A 17,924-nucleotide genomic window follows, 5' to 3' on the forward strand; every position below is an offset into this window, starting at 1 on the left:
GTAGAGAAAACAGTGCAACAATGAATGAATGAAAACCCAAAATCTCTGTGAATGTTCATTAAAATTAATAAAATTTAATAATTTAAAAAAACCCAACCAGAAGATGACCTTCCAGTGGGTTTTCAGAGGTAGTAGCATCCTTCTCCTGCAGTGCAGCTGGTAGATTTGAACCACATGCCTTTGGGATTGCTGCACAGCTTCTTACCACTAACTAAGCCACCAGAGCTCCTATTTAGGTTCATAGTTGAGCACAAACTATTCCAGGCCCTAAGAGACCTGATTCCCCCATCACTGCTGTTGTTGTTATGTGCCGTCCAGTCACTTGTGACTCATAGCGACCCTATGTACAAAAGCCCTAACCCTGCTCTATCCTGTGCCAACCTCACTGTCTCCGACACACCTTCTCCCGCTACCCCAGTCACTGAATCGATCCATCTCATCGAGGGTTTTCCTCTCCTGCACTGTCCCTCCACTCTCCCAAATATGATGTCCCTCTCCAAGGATCGGTCCCTCCTTGCAACATGCCCAAAGTATGTCAGATGAAGCTTCAGAATCCTTGACTCCAAGGAGCATTCCAGCTTCACCTTCTCCAGGACAAACGTGTTTGTTCTCCTAGCAGTCCATGGTATATTCAACACTCTTCTCCAGCACCACAGATCAAAGGCTTCAATTCTCTATCACCCCTAGTCACTGTCCAGCTATCCAATGCATGGCACACAATTGTGAAGACTATGGCCCAGATCAGGCACACCTTAGTCTCCAGCCTAACGTCGTTGCTCTTCAGTACTCTAGAGAGGTCCCTGACAGCTGACTTTCCCAATGCAAGTCGTCTCTTGATTTCCTGGCTGCTGGTATCAAGAGTGCTGACTATGGAGCCAAGCAAACTATGTTAACTATCTCAATCTTTTCACCATCCATACTGATGCTGCCAATTGGCCCAGTGGTGAGAATCTTTGTTTTCTTGATGTTGAGCTTCAATCTATATTGAAGGCTGTACTCCTTGACCTGCAGCAAGTGCTTCAGGTCCTCCTCCGTTTCAGCAAGCAATGTTGTGTCATCTGCATAACGCAGGTTGTTGATGAATCTTCCACCAATCCTGATGCCACATTTCTCCTCATACAGCCCAGCATCCCTGATGATCTGTTCTGCATACAGATTGAAAAGGTATGGAGACAGAATACATCCTTGGTGGACATCCTTCCCAATTTTGAACCATGCAGTGTTCCTTCTGACGACTGCCTCTTGGTCCACATATAGGTTTTGCATAAGCACAATCAAATGTTCCGAGATTCCCATTCTTCTTAGAGTCAGCCACAGCTTGTTGTGATCCACACAGTCAAAAGCCTTTGCATAGTCAATGAAGCACAGATAGACATTCCTCTGGTACTCTCTGCTTTCTGCCAAGATCCATCTAACATTAGCTATAATATCCCTAGTACCATGACCTCTTCTAAATCCTGCCTACACATCTGGCAGTTCTCTGTTGACATGCTGCTCCAGTCATTTTTGGATAATCTTCAGCAGAATCTTGCTTGCATGTGATATTAATGATATTGTTCGATAATTTCTGTACTCTGTCGGGTCACCTTTCTTTGGAATAGGAACAAATATAGATCTCTTCCAGTCAGTTGGCCAGATGGTTGTCCTTTAGATTTCTTGGCACAACTTAGTGAGCACATCTAGGGCAACGTTTGTTTGTTGAAATATGTCAAGAAGTATGCCATCAACTCCTGGAGCCTTGTTTTTTGCCAGTTCTTTCAGAGGAACTTGAATTTCCTCCTTCATCACCACAGGCTCTTGTTCATGTGTTATTTCATGAAATTCTTCTGTGTCAGCCAATTCCTTCTGGTACAGTGACTCTGTATACTTCCATTTTTTTTAAATGCTTCTTGGATCATTTAACATTCTACCCAAAGCATCCTTAAGTATTGCAACTCGTGGCTTGAATTTGTTTTTCAGTTCCTTCAGCTTAAGAACTGCTGAGCGAGTTTTGCCCTTTTGATTTTCTGACTCCAGCTCTTTTCTATCAAGTCTATTATAATTCATAGCAACCCCATGTTCTTGTTGGATTGGAACCAGTCTGTGGCTGACTCTCCAGCAGGTTTCCAGAGGCAGTAAATCATGCCAGAGGAGATTGCCCATCTTTCTCCTGCCAAGCAGCTGATGGATTCAGACGTTCAGGATAGGAGCATAGCTTCTTACCACTAGGACATCAGAGAGTAGATCTGCCCCCAGAGGGTTTTTATGGCTGCAAATCTTTCTGGAAGCAGTGACTGGTTGACTTCTACTAACATTTTGGCTATTTTTCAAGTGTTCCAACTACAATGCAACCAGGGCTCCTTAAGGTGTTGAGTCAATTCTGATCCATAGTGATTGTCTTCTGTGTTTCAGAGGCTATAAATATAAGGGCAGACTGCTTCATTTTTTTCCCCCCTGTGGCACAGTTAGTAGATTCAAATGGTCAAGCTCGTTGTTTAGCAGTCTTGAACATAATTCACTATACCAATAGGGCTCCCTTATGGCCCTTATAGAGGTGGTTAACCATTGCTTTTGTTTTTTCACTCTAGTGGACATAGCACCTTTGGAATCTTTCTCACCAAAAGATCATCTTCTGTTCCTCTCCTTATCAAAGGTTTTCATGAACTTGTTACTTATAGAACTATTATTGTTGTTGGGTACCATCATGTCAGCACTGACACATAGCTGACCCTCCAATGCATTTTCAGAGGCTATACATCGCACAATAAGAGATTGCCCATCTTTCTCCCACAGAGCAGCTGGTGGATTTGAACTGTGTGCCTTTGGTTGGGCAATGCAACTTTTTACCAGTAAGCTACCAGAGCCCCCTATCTGTAGAAGTAAATGTAAGAAATTCCCTATACTATCTGGGGTTGTTTCACTTCCTTTGTTATAATTTTGGATGAATACATAGCCAAAGTAAATTTGAACATTGTCTACAGGACTTGTGAGCCCAGTAGTTTCCCTCATCACTATAGCTGAGCTCCTTTTGAATGTATTAATTAAAGACTGTTATTATTAGGTCCAATTGAGTCACTTTCAACTCAAAGTAACCCTATGAACAAAACCCAGCCTGATTCTGCACATTTCTCACATTCTGTGTTACAATTAAGCCCACTATTGTTTCAATTCAACTCAACTCACTCATTGCCATTGAGTTGGAATTCGCTCATAGCTGATCTGCCAGTGAGTTTTCAGAGGCTATAAATTGCACAATAAGATATTGCCCATCTTTCTCCCATGCAGTAGTTGGTGGATTTGAAATACCTGCCTTTGTATTGACAGTACAACTCCTTACCCACTAGGCCAACCAGAGCTCCCTTGTTGCTTAAAGCCAAAAGCCAGCCCTCAACTATTGATCAAATTATCCAGCTATGATACCCAGCTGTTCTAGCAGCAAAAGTCTGGATACTTACCCCTTTTCAACCAGACAAGCAAGCATTCCACATGCACTCTTGAAATCACCCAGGCTATTTTTTAATGTTGTAAGTCATAGGAGGAAATTAGATATACCAATGAAGCAGATTCATCTATGATTAGAGAGGTACTTGTAAGTTTGTGAGGGTAGGGGTGTTGGAGGGAAGGTGGAGTGAATGTGCTCTAGAAAACGTTGTCAATTCTATTTAGGGTTAATAAAGCTTACCAGGGCCCAGGGTCTCATGCAGCATGCAGCAAACAGCACAGTTAACTGTAAAACATTAAAAGCTGATGATGATGATGATGATGGAGTGAGCATAAGGAGAAATCAGTTACTATGAATAGACACAAACAATGAGGAGTTAGAGGTCAAAGGGTAAGTATGGTGGGGAAGAGGGAAGCTAGGGATAGTAGGGCTCCTGAAGTACTAATAACTGTCTTCTCTGGTTTAGGGCCACTAAAGGAAATTCTGAATGGTTGCCTATTGGATTCAACCACTATCTCTCAAGAAGAAACACTGTCACTACCACATCTACCCTCAAAAGCCACCACCATCACCATGGAAGCAGCATGGCATTAAATCTAATGGGAGACTTCCAGAAGTGAACCAACTGATCATGGAATTATTTAGGAAGTCTAAAGCTGGGGCTATTTATACACTTAGAAGTATGGAAAGAGGCAACCAACCCTGTTAGACCCTTATGGCTGTTGTGAAGTGCCACAAGCCAGTAACATTTTTTTTTAGCATCTCAACAAATTACAAAAGGACACTGTAACCAACACCAAATATTGCTGGGGACCAGAGAGAAGTACCTCCCTACTTCTAACTTTTGAGGTCATTAGGGGGAAAGTGTGGATATCTTCAAGAATTTTCTCTAAACATCTGAATAGGTGATAGTAGTATCTATTATATTAGTGATTAAAGTCATAAAGCTTTGACGTTAGTTGTCAGTTGGGTCAGAATAAACTCATCCCCAAATTCTTACAAACAGGTGGTGAAAATGTCCCAGGAATTGAGTTCACAGACATCACAGGACTGTGAAGGCAGCGGGTTAGAACTGGAAGAAAAATCTAGATTTTTATGATCTTAAAATTAGAAATCCCTTCCTACTGGAGAGACCACAACAAATCACATAACATATGATGTGTCCCAAGCGACTTTTCCCCCCCTAATTGAACTTCATCCATCAGATAAAACCAAGAGTTAATAAGCTGATGAATGTGGCATACAGCACTATGATCCAGGACCATACAAATCTCTAGACAAATGTTGAATCAAGAATAATGAGATGGCAAGAATGAGTGCCTTCAAATACAAAAGATTTTACCTATTAAAAGTGCAAAAGTTTAGTCCTTAAGTGAGAATGTTCGAGGAAAGGATATGTTTCCCCCTTCTGCCAGCCATATGAGTCAAATTAAAGGACCAGGGATTGAAAATAGGTGGCAGTGGCCAAGGGCATCTTTTAGAGCCTTGTAGCCCTGCAGTAAGGATATCATTTAACTACTCCATTTGGGGGCTCTCTCAGACCATGCTGCATGAACAGCTAAAGAATGCCAGCAGGGGACCACTGGTAACTTTCTTGACATTATTTATACAGGTCGCATAAGAAAGGCTTTACTCCTTTCTGATTCTGGGATAAAGAGTGGGTAACTTGGCTAGTTAAACCCAGCAACCAAAGACTTGGAAGTGGACCAGGATTACCGTCCCATGGAGCATCCTGGAGAGTGGGCAATAAGGACAGTGGCCTGCAGCAGCCCCAGTCAAGCTCTTGTCAGCTATAGCTGGTGCGAGCTGAGACAGGGTAAGGTTGGAACTCAGGCATGCGTTCCAGGACGTGCCTCCTGTGTAGAACCATCAGGCAGACCTGGACGCCCAGATCAGCTTTAACCTCTCAGGGAGAGATGAGGATGTTCAGAAGCTGAGCTAAAGGCTTTCTCTTCTTCCTCTGTTTTTGCCTTCTTTTGTTCCTGTCTCTATTATTGTTTTGCAGGTCTCATTATTTCCACTCGTTTACTCTCTCACTTTCCTCTGGCTTTTTCATCCCTCTTCTTCCTGCCTTGAGTTTGCAGATCTGTGCTAAGAGGGGCTGGGCCTGTCAGGTCACACTCCTGAGCCTCTAGAGTCTAAAGCCTCCCCAGGAATGCTGAGAGCAAGTATAGGGCCCCAAACTGGCCTAACAGCTCCCAGCTCACCTGTGGTCCACAGCCCGCAGTCCCCTGAGCCTCCTGGTCCTGCCCTGAGGGGATGAGCAGGGGATGGAGAGGCAGCCACCAGCGCAGCCTCACCTACCACTTACTTTTTCTTCTCTTTGTCTCTTTTCAGAGTCTGTGACCCTCCGGCCTGGGAGCCCTGGGACTGGAGCAGCTCGGCAGCTGTCTTCCTCTGTTTGAAAGCGTTTACTTCATCATCCAGGGCTTTCTTCTTATCCTCCAGCTTCTTCTTCTCGTCCTGGTGTAGCTTCTTCAGCCGGTCAAACTTCTCATGCAGCTGGTGGGGAAGCATAGGGATCTCAGAAGGCACTTTCGGCAGTAACTGTCATCATGCTACCATGTTCTAGACTGTTCCCTGCATTCAGCTCTACTAGTGAACCTGGTACTGGGGAGTTCTGGTAGCCTAGTGGATAAGAAGTTGTGCTGCCAACCCAAAGACAAGTGGTTTCGACCCACCAGCTGCTCTGATGGAGAAAGATGGGCAACCTACTCTCCTGCAATTTACACCCTTTGAAAATCTGCTAGAGGCTCACCTATGTGTTTGTTCTGGTTCTGACTCAATAGCCATGAACAACACCTGAACCTGTGAGCGAGCTCTCGTAACATAGTCTGTAGGGAGCTGTGTTGCTAACCCAAAGGTTTGGTGGTTCAAATCTACCAACAGCCCTGGAGGATCGATCTGGAGGGTGAGCAATCTACTGTGTAATTTATAGCTTCGAAGTCCCACTGGAGGGTGGGCTATGAGTCAGTTCTAACTTGACAGCAATACGTGAGTGAGTGTGTGAATCCATGGGAGAAGCCTACATTCTGCTGCTTCAAACATTTTGTGTAAAATTTTCCATAGCTACCACACGTGGTTAGTGGCATCACTGATAATAAACTAACACAGGCACTTTATGTGTATTAGCTTACTTAGTCGTTACAACCCTGAAGCCTCTCTCACTGCCTTCGACTGGCATTGACTCGTCATGGCACCTGGTTTGAGTGTGGCGTTAATTTTGACAGGAGCAGGTCACCAGGCCTTTTGCCCACAGTCACTGAGTGGGTTCGAACCACCAATCCTTCTTCAATGGCAGTTGAGTGCTTAATCATTGTACCACCAAAGCTGCTTAGAGAAATAACTACTAATTTTGGCATGACTTAAGGAATAAAAACACGGAGAAAGCTGTCAAACCTTGATTTAAAAACTCACTAGACTTCAGGGATGTTTCCTCAACAATACAAATGAAGTGGAACTGAATACTCGTGTGAACAGGGAAATGCCCGGACTGTCAGTTTTAGGCTTCAGCAAGGTACCTAACCTCCTGAGAACTGGTTCCCTACCTATGGAGACCAGCACCAGAGGAGACAGGATGGGGCAGGACAACTATATACGGTGGCAAACCTTCTCCTGTGTCAGAATTCCCAGGAAGAAGCAAAAACAGCTCTCTGCACTTGACCTCAAAGGAGCATGTCCAGACTTGTCTCTTTAGCAGCTCAAACTGATAGAAATTTCTAGGACAATGAGAATGTTTTGTATTGATACTGTCCGATATGATAGGCACCAGTTAGATGCATGGAGCTCTGGTGGCCTAGTGGTAAGGAGCTGCACTACCAGCCCAAAAGTACATGGTTCTAATCCACTGTTGGCCCTGTGGGAGAAAGATGGGCAGCCATCTCCCGTTGCCCTGATTTACTGCCTCTGAAATCCCGCTGAGGGCCAGTTATGAGTCCATTCTGACACAACAACATGTAACAACAGTTAGTAGTGCAAGGATTGAGTGTGTGAAATATGGCCAATGTGACCAACAGACTGAATTCCAAATATCATTCCCCCCCGCCCCCAGTTGCTGCTGAGTTGATTCCAGCTCATGGCGACCCCATGCGTTTCAGAGCAGAACTGCAGCACATAGAGTTTGCAATGGCTATGACCTTTTGGAAGGTCCCTAGATGGCAAAGATGATTTTCGCTCACTGAAAGGTTGGTGGTTCAAAACCTTGCCCAGGGAAGTATACAAGAAAAACCTGGAAATCAGCTTCTTTAGAGATTACAGGCAAAGAAACTCTATGGTTCTAGCAGGCAGTTCAAATCCACCAGCCAGACAGTCTCCTCCTGTGTGAGTCACTGCCTCTGAAAACCTGCTGGAGGCTCAGCTATGGGTCAGTTCTGACTTGACATTGCATATCAACAACAACACTCTGTAACGCTGGAGCTTTGGTGGCCTGGGCCACAGAGAGTTATACTGCTAACCCAAAGGCAGAGCCTCTCTAGTGGTTAGAATCAACCAGAAGCTCTGCGAGAGAAAGATGGGACATTCTCTTCCAGTGTGGTTTACAGTCTTGGAAACTCATGGTCAAGTACGAATCAGTTCTGATTCAATGGGAATGAGTAAGTGAAGTATTCTCCAACACATGGCGGAGAGGTTGCCATGAGTCGGAATTGTCTTGACAGCAATGTGTTTGGTTTTCTTTTTGGTTTAGGCCTTTTGAGAGTAGATTGCCTGGCCTTTCTTCCAGCGTGCCTCTGGGTAGATTTGAACTGGCAACCTTTTGGCTGGCAGCTGATTGCTTACCGATTTGCACTGTCTAGGCACTCAAACTGTAACTTTAAATCGTTACACTTAGCTGTTGGTGTGTGCTGTTGAGTAGGAACCAACTCACAGCTGACCCCTCCAGTGGGCTTTCAGAGGCAGTAAGTCACTGGGGAGGAGACTGCTCATCTTTTAACAACTTGGCCTAGTGGTGAGAAGGTGCACTGCAATCCCAAAGGCAAGTGGTTTAAATGAAATCTCCGTGGGGGAAGTATGAGCAGTTGTTTCCTGTGTGATTTCCTGTCTCTGAAAACCTGCTACAGGGTCAGCTAGGTTCCAACTCGATGGCACACTACAACAACAAACACTTAGCTAGCAGCTACCTAATGGGACAGTGCAGCTCTGTTGTTGTTAAGTGCAGCTCTAGGGGGCTAAAAAAATGCACAAGGAGAATACATCTCAACCTTGGGGAGTAAGGGAATGAGACCCCAGCCGTGCAGCCCACTCGTGTGCCAACCAAAGCAGTGCACGTGGCATGTACATTCCTGCCTGACCTGGAAGGGCTGCTTGTCTAAGGCAGAGGACCCTGCCATGCCCGAGTTCTACCTCATTTCATGGGTGGCCTGGCAACCAGGCTCTCATTTACCTCTTTCTCTGCCTCTTTGAGCTCCGCTTCCTTCTCTTTGACTCTTTGGACGAACATCTGTCTCATCTCCTCTTCCTTTTTCTGGAGCTCCCCTAGGAATTCATTCCTTTTGGCTTCATATGTCTCCTGTAAACTGCAAACATGGTCAAGGTTAATTCCGCTGCCTTCTGAAAGGCTCCTATATGATGAGAGTTACCGCCGTCCAAGGGTGCTCCCCGAATTCCTCCAGCCTGCCTTCCCCATTTCTAGGAGAAGATGGGGAAAACAAACAAATACACACAGAACCAACAAGCTGTGGGTAGTTAGCTTGACATGCGATAGCAGGAGCATAGAGCTGCTTGGGAGCGGGGAGGGGGGGGCTGGCAGCCCTGGCGAACCGGAGAGAGATTGCAACTGAGGGTGACTTAGGAATTCTCTGGTTTTGCACTCTTATTTTATAAATGAGGAAACTGAATCCCTGAGAGGTGAGGTGATTTATACAGCTAATTAGAGGCAGAACTGGAAAGGGAAATTAAGTTTCCCATCTCTTATACTACACTATGTTGCTATGCTTTGAAATTGACAAGGTCAGTGAGTTCTTTCAAGAAACACTTGCTGAACCTCCACCATGCACTAGATGTAGCACTCCTCTAGTCATTTAGCTTCTAGAACTCCCAGCTCAAGGAACTTACGAAGTAGTACAAGGTCCCTGGGTGAAGCCCTTTTGCCCTCCGTCTGGAATGTTTTGTAATGAAATAGGAGTTAGCTCAGAGAATAAGCTGAGGAATTGTGCTCAAAAGATGGCAGCATGTGTACAAACATGCATGTGAAGAGAAAATGGCATATTCGGGGCAGCAGAGGTAGTTCAATATGGCATGAGAGTGGCTCATAAGCTGTGGCGTAGCAGCGAGGAGGTACTGAGTCAAGCAGCCAAGAACAGGCTTCGGATGCCATACTCAGGAAACGAACATGTATCCGGATGCTGCAGGGCTGTAAGCGGAGGGCGGACTGAATCCAATTTGCATTTTAGAAAGATCTCACTCTGGCTCGTGGTGCAGTGATATGAAGGGCAGACTTCCCAAGAAACCAAGTACAAAGTGATAGGGCCCTTAATGTTAAGAGTTGGGAGGAAATGGAGGGCAAGGCTGAATTTGAGGAACAACAATGGAAGCAGAACTCCCCCGATTTGGGAGGACCCAGCAATGATTCCTGTTTGTGGCTTGGCCAACTAAGTGGGTGGTAGTACCAGGAACCATGAGGAGGAACACTGAGGGAGGAGAATTTTTTTCCTCTTTATTTCTGTTATATATATATATATATATTTTTTACAGAAGATGTTAAAGAGGGAAGCATATGAATTACGTTTTAGACAGGCTGAGTTTCAAATGCCCAGGGAGCTCTGGTGGCCTAGTGGGCAAAGAGTTGTGTTGTCTGGCGAGCTCTGGTGGCCTAGTGGCAGGAAACTGTACTGCAATCCCAGAGGTTTGTGGTTCAAATCCACCAGATGCTCTGCTGAAGAGGGAGGAACAATTGCCTCCTTACCAGTCAGATCCAATTTGACAGTACACACATAAAATAAATAAATAAATAAAAAATAAAAAAAAAAGAGTTGCTCCAGGGGAGGAAAAATAAGGCAATTTCCTTCCATGCAATTTTCAGCCTCTGAAAACCTGCAGAAGGGTCATCTAGGAGTTGGTTCTGACTCGATGGCACATAATGGCAACAGGTGCCCGATAGGAAAGACCTAGTGTGCAGTTGGATGGATGGGTTTGGAGCTCAGAAGTGAGATATTCCTTTGGGGGTCTTAAGCCATAGACTCCTAGGTGGGATTAGGGCGGTGAGAGGGGGGAAAATGCTGCGGTGAGAGTGGAGTGTGAAAAGAGGCGAGGCCCAGGAATACCAACATCAGGAGGGGGAAGCTGAAGAAAACAAGCCTGCGGCGGGAGCTGGAAAGGAGTAGCTGGAAACACAGAACTAAAGCCAGTTGGACCAGTAGTAAAATAAAATTTTATTTTTTTTTAAGACCAACGAAAAGAATAGTGCTTCCAGAAGGAGGAGCCATAGGGCACAGCATGGAATGTTGCTCTGAGATCCAACAACATGGCACGAAAAGGGAGTTCTGACTTTGGCTAGGAGTAAGTGACTGCCAGGGGGCTCTGGTGGCATAGTCTGTAGGGAGTTGTGCTGCTAACCCAAAAGCTGCGCCTCTCTGGCTGTTCGAATCCACCTGCAGCTCTGAGGGAGAAAGATGGCCAATCGCTTCTCGTGTGATTTACAGCCTCTCGACAACCCACTGGAGGGTCAGCTTTGAGTCTCTACCTGACTCGATGCCAGTGGGTGGGTGGGTGAGTGAGTGACTAAGTGATGTGGTTGCTAAGGAGCCCTAGTGCTGCAGTGAGTGGCTAAGCACTAAACTGCCTCCAGGTTGGTAGTTTGAACCCATCCACTGGACAGAACTATGGCAGCCTGCTCACATAAAGATTTCAGTCCAAGGAGCCCGATGGGGTGGTTCTGCTCGGTTTTATATGAGCTAGATTTGACTTGATGCCAATAGGTGATGTAATTGCAGACCCAGCACCCAGGTAGAACAGTGAGGGGAAGAATCCAGGCTGCTTTGGACTGAGGAGTAACTGAAGGATGAGGAAGTGGAGACAGTATATGCAGAACAACTCTTTCTCCTTCCCATCAGAGCCAAACTAATTGACAGAGCAAAGGCAGGGAGGAAGAGCAGAGTTAAGGGAGAGCTTCTTTAAAATGTTTCTGCACAAACACAGGAGAGAAAAGTGAAGAGGATGGAAATGAGGGAAAGAGCGTATTTGGGATGGAGCAAAGGAAGAGAGCGTGTTGTCAAGTGCCGTTGAATCAGTTCAAACTCATAGCGCCCTGGAGGACAAGGCAGCACTGCCCCATAGTTTTCCAGGGCTTTAGTCTCTACAGAAGCAGACAGCCACATCTTTTTCCCTGTGGTGGGAACCACTGTCATGTGCTGTCGAGTCGGAACGGACTCATAGCTGACCCTCCAGCAGGTTTTCAGAGGCTGTAAATAGCACAGGAGAAGACTGCCCATCTTTCTCCCTCGGAGCCACTGGTGGATTCGAACGGCCTACCTTTGGCAGCACAACTCCTTACCACTAGGTCACCAGCACTCCCTTCAGTGAGTTCAAACCACCTACCTTTCAGTGGCGGAGTAGTTAGCCATTGCACCACCAGGACTCCTTTAAAGGAAGTGAGGAGGGGATGAAGTGACTGGGGAGAGGGATTAGTCTAGTCCCGGAAGAGGATAAATTATCAGAGGGGAAGGAGAGGAAAGACTGCGCAAAGTCCTTTCAGGCAGCAATAAGCACACCCATCTGTGCCCTCAGGAGCTGTCAGGGCCTCTGTCCCAGCCTATCTGCTGAGGGAACTGAGTCAGTACCTCTCTGGAAGCACGCATCCTCAAAGGATCACCTAATGCTTTGCCCCCAGGTTGTCTTTCTACTGGTGACAGGTTCTGAGGGGTTTCAGGGGTCATTTGAAAGCCTTCTGGCCCAATCCACATGTCCCTCACTTGCTTGACACTGCCTGAAATGAGACCAGGCCATTCTTGGCCACAATAAAGGGCATCACCTGGTGGCACACCCCAATCAGACACTTGGGATCTCACTCCCAAAGTGTCAGCCTGAATAAGCAGCTTCTGACAGCATTCCTTGCCTCTGAAAGCACCTGAGATCCTGGGTGGGGAAACGTGCCAGTGGCTGTTAACAATCTGTGCTTAAAATGTACACTTAGAAGGACTTAACGCTGTGTGACATAAGCCAGTCACAAAAAAGACAAGTAAGGTCTAAGCTTACTATCATGAAAAGATGAGGAAAGGTTTCCACACAGATAGACTTAATCATGGAAGGATAACAGGGATGGGAGAAGGGAGTAAGTTAATAAACAGATGAGTGGAGTGGAGGGAAAGGCCCTCCACAAAAAGGGGTTGACTAGACATTGGAATAATTAATTACATGAGTCATTGGCGAATGTTATAAAACCAAATGTCTAGGAATGTTCCAAAAACCTAATATGATTTGTAAACCTTCACTCAAATAAAAACAAATTAAAAAAAAAAATCTCTAAAGACATTAAAAAAACATATGCATCTAACTTGAAACTCTAAGGATAGTGAAGAAAGAGCCTAGAGTTTGTCACAAAAGAAAAGAAGTGCAACCCCATCCTATGTGATTTGGGTCATGTTGGAAAAGGTGGAAAGCTGGCAGTTCAGCAGGGGTTTGATGAAGAAAGTGGGACAGAGGAGGATAGTCACAGACAGACCCTGCAGTGCAAGGTCCTGGCTCAGGGCTCCGGTTCCAGCATGGGTTGCCTGGAACACTCATACATGTGTGCTTGCGATGGTGTTGCTCTGTCTCACAGCAGCAGGATGACGGTGCTTCCGGGCCTGCCCAGCCAACGCTCTCCTGGCAGCTATGCAGGGACAGATTGAGAATGGCCAAGAGGAACTGCCAGTTAGGCTCCTCCCCTCCTCTGCCTCTCACTCCTGTAGGTCATAGGCATCCATGTCTTCCCAGTGAATTATCCAGGGCAAGGTTTGCACACCACCCAGCTGGGCTGGGCTGGAGGGAGAGGTACCTGAAGGGTTTGCTGTCCGGGTCGGTGTCCTTGAAGCCCATCTCCTCCAGCTTACAGCGGCGGTACAGCTCATAGTGCCGGGTGTGGGTCTGCTCCCGAAGATCCTCCATGTTGACCCGAATCAGCATCTCCCGCAGCTTCACAAAATCACAGTGGGCCTCGTTCTCAACTGCACAGCAGGGGATGAGGGAGTGAAAGCATATTGAAAAGGAGGCCAGCAGAAATAGAAATGGATGAAAATGAGACACCACATGTTGGACAGTGACATCATCTTGCAATCTGTATAGACAGAGCCTGTGTATTACTTTCTAACTTGCTTTTCTACTGGAAATGCAAATTACAAACTACCAAGATGGCAGTAGTGGAAAATGGGGCTACCATTAAAATATCCAAGAAAGCCACTGCAATCCCAAAGGTGTGCAGTTTGAATCCACCAGATACTCCACTGGAGAAGGTAGTGCAAACTCCTCCTGTGCCAGTCGGATTAAATTTGGCAGTACACCAAATTTATATATATATATATATATAAATATAAACATACACACACACAAGAAAGCATTCAGAACCATCTCAACCACAGTTCACAAATTAGAACCCTCATAGAAATCATTATAGGACAACAGCAAATGCATATTCATCCAGTAAATATTGTTCCCAAGATCATATGTTGTTGTTGTTGTGTGCCATCAAGTCAGAACTGACCCAGAGCTGGCCCTCTAGAGAGTTTTCAGAGGCAGTAAATTGCACAGGAGGAGAATGTCTACTCTTTCCCAACTGAGCAGCTGGTGGATTCGAACTGTGTGCCATGGGGATTACAGTGCAGCTTCTTACCACTAGGCCAGTTCAGAAATCAACCCATGAAGTAATGCAAAAATTACAAAACTGGAGGCATGGCCATGGAGCAATAAAAGCAATAGAAGAAGCCTAAGATCTCTCCACCAAAGAAAAAACTTTAAGATGACTCTTGAACCAAGATTCAAGTTGTCAACTATTTCCTTTCACTTGGATCTCCATGCAGCATCCTTGGTAGCAACAGTTATAAGAAACTGCACTGCAACCTCAAAGATAGGCAGTTTGAATCTACCAGCTGCTCCATGTGAAAAGAATGGGCAGTTTCCTCCCATGTGGTTTACTGCCTCTGAAAATCTGCTGGAGGGTCCGCTTTGGGTCTGTTCCAACTCGATGGTACACAACAACAACAACTTGAATCAAGAGCAGGAATTTATCAGAGATCAATCCTTGCAGTTTCAAGCAGGTCAGGCAAGGTCACATGGCAAGTGAGTTGCAGAACAGAACTAGGATTCAAATGCAGGCAACTAGGCTAAAGGGACTAAGGGAAAAACAAAGGGTATGGCCAGATTCCGTAACCTCCAGAGAATAGTGGAGAAGAACAACAATGGCCTGACAGCATCGATAGTGACCAAGACAAAGTGAACCCCACTTTCCGCCCAAAGCTGGTGTGTGCTGAGTCTGTAGGCCCAGCATCACTGGGTCGGAATGGCGGTGCTCGGCCTGACCCGGGAGGGAGAGTGGGTGTCTGAGATGATGCTCACGCTGTGACTTCAGATTCTGATTACAGTGTCTGGGAAAGGGCAAGAGGGGCAGGGAAGCATCCTGGGATGAGAAGATGTGGGCACAGACGTTGTAGACTGCCTTGTGGTTGTCAGGGTAATTGTCCCATAACCCAAGTCAGTGGACATAACTCCACTGCTTAAAGCTCACTGTCCATGAGTGGGATAAAATCTCTCACTGACATAGAATATGTTGTTGGTGAGCACAGTTGAGTCTGAAACAAAGATGACCCTCCAGTGGGTTTTAACATAACCTTCCTAAGCAGCTGTTGTTATGTGCCGTGGGATCTGAACCAACTCACAGAAGATCTTCCAGCAAGTTCTCAGGGACTGTAAATCACATGAGAAGAGACTGCTCATCTTTCTCCTGCAGAACAGCTGGTGGATTCAAACCATGTGCCTTTGGGTTGGCACCAAAACTCCTTACCCACTAGGCCACCAGCGGGGGTAGGGAGGTGAGTTACACGACTTGCTTTATTGTCATATTCACTTGTTCATGGTAGGCTGGGCTTGGACCTGCAACATCTCCAAGGTATGGCTCTTTACATGCGTTCTTGCGTATCTCTTCCTACCTTGCTCCAAGTACACTTGCTTTTGCTTAAGGACACCTTTCACTAGTAAAGAATCCAGGTGTAGAGTCCAAGTATGCCTTCTAAGTGTTCCTTACTTGCCCACGTGGATCAGGTGGAGGGACTTGTTGCACAATGACTGGGGAAAGGCAAGGAGACAAAGAGAAGGGGCCTCTGAGTGTCACCTCTCTCTTGGAGACTCACTCACCCTGCACCGTGCCCCAAGGATACTGCCGTGCCTTCACCATCTTGTTGCCAATCTTCAGCTCTTCAGTGCTGCCGATGACGGCAAATGGCAGGTGGGCCTGGAACAGAAGCAAAGAGAACAGAAGCTCAACACTCCATAGGAAAGGTGCAGCGCTTCCTACAACACAATGGTTGCTCACTTCCGGGACCCTGAGAACTCAGACTGTAATGACCTTCACCGGCATCATCCCTGAGAGGCATTTATGGAGGAGGAGGAAGAAAAAGAAGAGGAAGTGGAGGAGGAAGAGGAAGAAGAAGAAGAGGAAGAGGAAGAGGAGGAAGAGGAGGAGGAGGAGGCATTTATGGAACAATCGAGCTGTGTGGAGATCAGAGGTCCAGTTGAAAATGTGGCAGATAAGAAGCAGACACACAAAGGATGCACTTCGCTATTTACTATTGAGAGTTGCTGAGGGGAAGAACCTGTTAAGCAGGATGGAGGGGGTCTCTGTGGATAGAGAAGATAAAGTAACTCATCCCTGTCTATGGAGAGTGACAGCTTGGAGAGCACTGATCCACGTGTGCGTTCCTTATTCTCTTTTCCTGGGGCAAGAGCTCATGCTGAATCCTTGGGTCTAGAAGTCCAGTCAACAAATAGTTACCTAGAAGCAGACTGCTGTGCTAGCTTCTGTCTTAGGTGCAATACTGAAGACAAAGGGAACCCTCGCAAGGTTGGCAATGTGAAACCACTAGTTGCTTCACAGAAGAAAGATCTGGCAAACTGCAAAAATAAAGATTACAGCCTAGGAAACCTGATAGGGCGGTTCTGTTTTGTCCAATAGCATCGTCAGGCATTGTAATTGACTAGACAGCACACAACAACAGAGACTAAAGAAGGAGTTTTCATATCTCCATCCCCTCTAGAAGCTTATAATTTCATTGTGAAAGCCTGAATCACACATACCCTAAATCGTGTAAGACAGCATATGGCCAAGGGCTCAACTGCATGGTATGTTTCTCTGCACATAAACCAAGAACCAGTTGTTATTGAGCTGATTCTGACTCATGGAGATACCATGTGTGTCAGAGAAATGGTTTTCGATGGCCTTGTGAAAGCAGATCAACAGACCTTTCTTCCTAGGAACCTGTGAGCAAATTCAAATTGGCAACCTTTCAGGTCACAGCATGGTATTTAACTAGTTGTACCATTCAAGGACTCCACACCATACTTGAATGGTTGATGATGTTAGCGGCTGTCAAGCAAACTATAACATGTTACCCTGGAAACAATGGATCTGACTCCTGCCCTATCCTGTGCCATCCTTATCATCTCTGATACTCTCAAACCCATTGTTACTGTGTTAATCCGTCTTGTTTGGGGTCTTTTTCTCTTTCTCTGACATTCCACCTTTCCCAGCTAGACGTCCTTTTCCAAGGACTGGCCCCTCCTAGCAACATGCCTGAAGTATGTGCGGCAAAGCCTCATCATTCTGGTCTCCAAAAAGCATTCTGGCTGCATCTTCTCCAAGACATAACTGTTCATTTTCTTGGCCATCCATGGGATGTTCAGTGCTCTTCTTCAATACTACAGCTTAGAGGTATCAATTCTTCTGTAATGGGTACTTCATAAATACTCCTTAAATAGAAGATGCAGGGCAATATGGACAGTAGAAAGAAAAGAAGGGCAAAGTATAAACAAGGGTATGGGCTTGGTGTTTGCACAGGAGATAAGGAACTGACCATCAGCTTAAAGGTTGGCAGGTCAAAGCCTCCTAGAAGCACCGTAGAGTACAGACTTGACAGCTGTTGTGTGCTGTCAAGCCAGAACCGACCCATAGCTGACCCTCCAGCAGGTTTTCAGAGGCAGTAAATTGCACTGGAAGAGATTGTCCATCCTTTTTCCACAGAGCAGTTGGTGGATTCCATCTGCATGTCTTTGGGATTGCAGCACGGCTTCCTGCCACTACACCACCAGAGATTCCTAAACCTGACCTGGGCCTCTGAAAGGTCTGGATTAACTCAATGGAGAAGCTCTCCTCTGCACACATGAGGTCACCACGAGTGAGACCTTTACTCCACATAATATCACCACAAACCTGGCTGGTAAGGTTTTGTGTTGTTGTTGTTGTTATGTGCCGTCGAGTCGCCTGCGACTCATAGCGACCCTATGTACAACAGCCCTAAACTCCGCTCTGTCCTGTGCCAATCGC

General features: G+C 46.0%; 1 protein-coding gene across 4 annotated transcripts in view; it reads right to left on the reverse strand.

The window, feature by feature from the left end:
• The window catches only part of SEPT6 (septin 6), a 129,108-nt gene that overhangs the window by 13,710 nt on the left and 97,474 nt on the right, over positions 1 to 17,924 (reverse strand). For 2 of the 4 annotated variants that reach the window (XM_006893780.1, XM_006893781.1), the window contains exons 6-9: positions 15,740 to 15,836; positions 13,392 to 13,560; positions 8,802 to 8,934; positions 5,733 to 5,923 (exon numbers count right to left, since the gene is read on the reverse strand). In XM_006893780.1, coding sequence (XP_006893842.1) covers positions 5,733 to 5,923; positions 8,802 to 8,934; positions 13,392 to 13,560; positions 15,740 to 15,836 — 590 coding nt within the window. Of the gene's footprint in view, positions 1 to 3,661; positions 3,707 to 5,728; positions 5,924 to 8,801; positions 8,935 to 13,391; positions 13,561 to 15,739; positions 15,837 to 17,924 lie in introns of those variants that run through there. The other 2 variants (XM_006893782.1, XM_006893779.1) reach the window with 2 other exon arrangements.

Source organism: Elephantulus edwardii, unplaced genomic scaffold, assembly GCF_000299155.1.
Source record: "Elephantulus edwardii isolate Elephantulus edwardi_28Jun2011 unplaced genomic scaffold, EleEdw1.0 scaffold00131, whole genome shotgun sequence".
Classification (NCBI taxonomy): Eukaryota; Metazoa; Chordata; class Mammalia; order Macroscelidea; family Macroscelididae; genus Elephantulus; species Elephantulus edwardii.